The sequence below is a fragment of the Macrobrachium nipponense genome, chromosome 22 (assembly GCF_015104395.2).
Source record: "Macrobrachium nipponense isolate FS-2020 chromosome 22, ASM1510439v2, whole genome shotgun sequence".
NCBI lineage: Eukaryota > Metazoa > Arthropoda > Malacostraca > Decapoda > Palaemonidae > Macrobrachium > Macrobrachium nipponense.
In genome coordinates this window covers 54,969,347-54,974,699 of record NC_087213.1, presented here as the reverse complement: position 1 = coordinate 54,974,699, position 5,353 = coordinate 54,969,347, and the positions used below count along the sequence as shown (strand labels likewise).

At 39.2% G+C, this 5,353-nt stretch overlaps 1 protein-coding gene across 3 annotated transcripts; it reads right to left on the bottom strand.

The window, feature by feature from the left end:
* Nucleotides 1-1,323: 1,323 nt before the first annotated feature.
* On the bottom strand, nucleotides 1,324-5,009 carry LOC135198692 (uncharacterized). Of its 3 annotated transcripts, none has more exons than XM_064226525.1 (3): nucleotides 4,872-5,009; nucleotides 2,821-3,029; nucleotides 1,324-2,297 (listed from the first exon to the last, which is right to left on the bottom strand). In XM_064226525.1, the coding sequence occupies exons 2-3, from the start codon at nucleotides 2,999-3,001 to the stop codon at nucleotides 1,498-1,500; spliced, it is 981 nt and encodes a 326-aa protein (XP_064082595.1). In that variant the 5' UTR covers nucleotides 3,002-3,029; nucleotides 4,872-5,009; the 3' UTR covers nucleotides 1,324-1,497. The 3 variants fall into 3 exon arrangements, with proteins under 3 accessions (XP_064082595.1, XP_064082594.1, XP_064082596.1); XM_064226524.1 differs by lacking the exon at nucleotides 4,872-5,009 and adding an exon at nucleotides 4,457-4,841; XM_064226526.1 differs by lacking the exon at nucleotides 4,872-5,009 and adding an exon at nucleotides 4,508-4,840.
* Nucleotides 5,010-5,353: the final 344 nt, after the last annotated feature.

Genomic DNA, 5,353 nt, shown 5'->3' with positions numbered 1-5,353 from the left:
TGAAATAAGGAGAGAGAGAGAGAGAGAGAGAGAAGAGAGAGAGAGAGAGAGAGAGAGACTGACTTACCTACAAGCCAACCCTTCGTGGTATCGCAATGATTTTGTTATAGTTTCGAGTTGGACTGAAAACTGACGGTGGTTACTGATTGGTAGTACGTATAACCTGAAACGTGCACGCGCGTGTGTGTGTGTATTCACAAGCACACACGTCTGTAACGACAGTTTTGTACGTCAGTCAATCATTTCTAACCAACACACACGCTATTGAGAAGTTGACTAGGCTCATCAAACTTTGACCAAATAAAAAAAAATAAAAACTCAATTTTATTTATAAAACATTATCTTTCAATCTTCAAGACGACTAACTCACTTTACGATGACGTACGTACTATTATTAATAATATTATTACTATTATTATTACCATTATACAGTTATGTACAATATATCGACATAAATATATTTTGCGACTAATTCTTTACGTCGTAAAGAATTAGTCGCAAAATCTCTCTTTAAGACCGACGTTTTCGTAAAGTGCAAAAACCCAGAGGTCAGTAATAAAGAAAAAGTGATATAAACAACATATAATCAGATGGCGTTTCAGAGCCAAAGGTCACAGAGATCGGCCCTTTGACTGAGTCACTATATTTCTTATATCTACTGTGTGTCATACATGACTGTATAATAATTAATAATAATAATAATAATAATAATAATAATAATAATAATAATAATATTAATAAAAGAGTAATTTTGGATAGAAACCGAAATGATTAAACAAGAATTCCTGGCAGTGAGGGGATAGCTGGATGTATTGGAGAGAGAGAGAGAGAGAGAGAGAGAGAGAGAGAGAGAGAGAGAGAGCACGAACTACTGGAACATTATTGATTTGCTCTCCTTTAACCCTCATCTCTCTCACGCTCTCTCTCTCCCTCTCTCTTCTTCTTCTTCCTCTTTCTCTGGCTCTCCCTCCCTCTCTCTTTCAACTATCAGTGGCAAGTTCTATTATATATATATATATATACATATATATATATATAAACATATATATATATATATATATATATATACTTACATAGCATTTGAAAAATAACAGATTAATAGAAACGAGAAAAACATCCTGTTTCGATATTATAAGACTTTCAACCTCTTCCCCTTCTTCTTGTTTGTTTGTTAAATTTTTTATTTTCATCTTCTCAAACGTCACAATGGTTATTATTAAATTTCCAGCTTTTTCTATATCCTAGAAGAGATAAATAGGAAGGAAACTTAGAAGATTAGTTTTCCTTAGGATGGAGTCACAATCAGGTTAACAATCTAAAGTAACTTATAGATATGTTTATTAAAGTGTCTCCTGAACGTAACAACTGAATGGCCCTTGGTCTGATCATCGATGCTATCCACATGACTTGAGATCAAACTGACAACTCTGTATTTTCATTCGATCTTGTTTTTTTTCCTGTTTTAAATAAACGAATCAGATATCGTACCTAGTCACTCTACATTAGGAGGTGATAGTCTTTTGTCTCTGGGGAAGGCGGCGCTGGAGAAGGACTGTCGCATTCTTGCTTGGTTTTACACGGAGACTCTGGTGCAGAGCGAGGTGCTCCACCAGTGCTTTCGTTACTGACCATTTCAACAGCATCAGAATGTCCAGTCTGACCAACAGCACTGGCCTGACTACGTTGAACAAGCACACAAGAAGGATTTGAGGACTGCGGCCAAGGGCTTTGCAAATTGCGCTGTCCTGCTCTGACATTTTGCAGTGCCAGCAGGACCTGTACTCTGAATTCGAGCTTTTGGTCTTCGTTAAGTCTACGCACTGAAGGGAGCATCGACATGAAGAAGTCCTTGTCTTCGTCATTCCTCTGCTCACCGTGTTCTTCGATCAATTGCCTTATTCTGTCTTCCAGCGACAAATTCTTGCCTCTCTCCTTGGCCTGCACGATCTCATTGCTCGAAGAAACCCTTTTTCTCTTATCCAGGATTTGCTTCGCCTCTCCGCCAGCTGGAGACCTAGCCCTCTTCACCCTTTCAAAGGGCAACGGATGAACTTTTCCCGGCGCATTCGACATATCCAAGATGCTCTCTGTCCCCTCGTCAGTGTCTTGGAGTGGAGATGCCGTACTCCCGCTAGTTTTGGTTTTCATGACCTTCCTCAGGAAAGCCAACTGCTTCGAGAAAATGTAACGACGAGACTTTTTGGTCCGGTGGCCCTGGCTACTTTTATTTGCAAACTTCTTGTAATCCTTCGTGTAGCAGTCTCGAATGCTCTTCCACCTCCCGAGAACTTCTCTTTCTGAAAATCAGATCCAATTCAACATTAATGCAAGTTAAAGTAGGCCAGTTTATTGATGTTGCATGTCTCTTGAGTCTCCAACTTTCACAGTTTAATCATCTATAGCAAAAAATGGTTATGCATGTTTATATTGAGTTACTGTGGTCCTCCAAGTAGGTGAATTAATATATATAATTGTATTGATTCTGTACATAAATTACATATCTTGTACATGTATTTATTGTAAAAAGTCCTTTAAAGTGTATTTTTTTAAATAAAAGAGAGAGAAAAAATTTGGTGAATTATTTTACTTTTCATGGCACTTCAGGATTACTTGGTATTTATAGTTGGTAAAATAAAATACTATTTTTGAATTTTTTTACACTATAAATAAAGGTTTTGCTCTTGTACTACATATGCGGCTTTCAAAAAGTCGACTTGAAACTTCAAAGTTGTGAACTAATCTTACCCAAAGGATTACTCGTATTTAACCAAGCAATTATCCTAATCCAAAAATGACGAGTTGGGTACTAACTAATCTTACCCAAATTTATCTGGTCAGCTGCAGACCTCAGCTCATAGTCCAAGAACAGTGTTCGACAGACCTCCGCCCACGCCTCGGCCTTCTTAGCTCGGTCTTTGTACTCGTCTGACGAAGTGTCCCAAATGATGGGTCGCATCTGCACCTCGGAGATCAACTCCAAGGCATTGATGTAGGCCGCCATGATGCTGCTGATGGAGGAGGACCACGCTCTGGAATGCATAGGACTAGTATGCAAAAAGCTCTGGAATGCATAGGCCTAGTAAGTTGAAATCTCTGCAATGCATAGGACTAGTAAGTTGAAATCTCTGCAATGCATAGGACTAGTAAGTTGAAATCTCTGCAATGCATAGGCCTAGTAAGTTGAAATCTCTGCAATGCGTAGGACTAGTAAGTTGAAATCTCTGCAATGCATAGGCCTAGTAAGTTGAAATCTCTGCAATATGCATAGGACTAGTAAGTTTAAATCTCTGCAATGCATAGGCCTAGTAAGTTGAAATCTCTGCAATATGCATAGGACTAGTAAGTTGAAATCTATGTAATGCACAGGACTAGTATGCGAAAAAATCTGGATTGCATAGGCCTATTAAGTGTATTTGCAGTAAAGTAGGGCAAATGTACTTCCGTAATGTCAGACTCTGATCTTGATTAATTGTGTGAGAATTGAAAAAGTCTCAGATTTACTGGTTATATGTATATATATATATATATATATATATATATATATAATATATAAGAGAGAGAGAGAGAGAGAGAGAGAGAGAGAGAGACGAGAGGAGAAGCGAGAGAGAGAGAGAGAGAGAGAGAAACTTAAGTTCAATATAAATATTCTTGCACTTATGAATAAGTTATTCTCGGTCTGGTATGTTAGACGTAATACGCTGAATCTTTATTGAACAAGAAAATATTTCCCAACATTTCATGAACTCTCTCTCTCTCTCTCTCTCGTGGTAAGATATCGTTCACGTATTTGTATGTATAGTACTGGCATCTTCTTAGGCACGAAGATATGGCAATTCAGTTGTGGAATGCAACTGAATATGTATGTATGTACACAGATAAATATATATATATATATATATATATATATATATCTATATATATAGAATATATAATTACATGAACGATGTGCAATAATGCCCATTTCTATACTAACATTGCGTCATACAAAATCAGAAACTGCTGTCAATACGAAAACTAGACTCCGCCTAGTATGCGACACTATATATTAAACCCCTCAATTGGCTTTCAGGCCTTCATGTGACCCGTTACCACCTGCACCACGATTCTAGATCTAGACTGGCTTTGGACTGAATACTGGAGATGCACTGAGGCAGTATGGGCGTTATGGAACGGGGAAAATTATCATATTTGTGTTGTAAGGGATTGCTGTGGTAAGGCCTAGCCTATACCAAGGTAGGAAGGATAACAAAGGCTCTGATGACAAGATTGGGAGGGGAAAAAATAAGACCAACGGAGCGGCCTTGAGGAACACCGCGTGATGTTGTTACTAAGAAAAAGGAACGATTTAATCTGTTGTCACAAGGCCTACCTATATTGTGAGATGTATTGAAATGTTGAAAGTGAATGAGTGTTTTACAGACTTATCGAAATAAATGGCCAAACACTGATTACTTACTTAAGTAACGTAGCAGGGTAAACACACATACACACACACGTACAAACGTACCAGCCTGATGAGACCTCATACTTCTATGCGGTCACGTGGCGTACTTCTTGGTGGAATCCCCCCCAGACTCATCTTCTCTCTCACATTCTTGCTTCCCTCATTTTTTCTCCTTTCGGTATATCTGTGGGCGTCTGTCAGTCTCCGTCTCCCTATTCTTTGATAGGAGACGCTCGTAACGTGAGGAATGGAGGAAAGGAAATGAAAAAAAGAATAAATAAATCGACGATAAGAGAGGTAGAGACATGACGAGAACGTTGCGGACGCCTTTACTTTCGCCGCGCGGCGGCGTTATAACGATAACAGCTAAAACGCGGATAATAACGAAAAAACGACGGTTAGTTATTAAAACTGGGAAAATACATACCAAAAGAAATGAGGGAATACAAGTGTCGTCCAAAAACGGGTGCTGCCCCGATCACTGGCCGACAAACACTGGCGTGGTACGACCGTGGAAAACGCCGGTCGTTCGCAGAGCTTAAACTTCTTCCCGCTCGGGAACCAAACCTCTTGCATCGTTCATATCCTTCGCTTTTCTCTATCTGTTTGTCACCATTCTCCGGTTGGACTTCTTTCCTCGACGATTTTTGCATGTTCAAATTCATCCAGGATGAACGAGTGACTGGAGGCTGGCCAAAAAAGAATGAAAGGAAGGAAAAAAAAAATCACCTATTAAAGGCGGCAATGCGATACGACCGTCCGGTTGGACAGGCCGATTTCAAGCTGCGTGCGGCTTCAGTCGACGAGGAGCTTCGTTTCTGTTTTACTGCATGATATTCGCGTTCGTTATTTTTAAACGTGTCGTATCTACACAGACGTGGCACGTCAATATAGACATGACCTATAATA

What these genes read in the sequence shown, in the direction of transcription:
- LOC135198692 (XM_064226524.1), bottom strand. Translation starts at nt 4,485, where the DNA reads ATGTGTGTTTACCCTGCTACGTTACTTAA. An exon ending in TACCCTGCTACGTTACTTAA is followed by an intron (nt 3,030 to 4,456) that starts GTAAGTAATCAG and finishes TATGCATTCCAG; the next exon opens with AGCGTGGTCCTCCTCCATCA. An exon ending in AGCTGACCAGATAAATTTGG is followed by an intron (nt 2,298 to 2,820) that starts GTAAGATTAGTT and finishes TCTGATTTTCAG; the next exon opens with AAAGAGAAGTTCTCGGGAGG.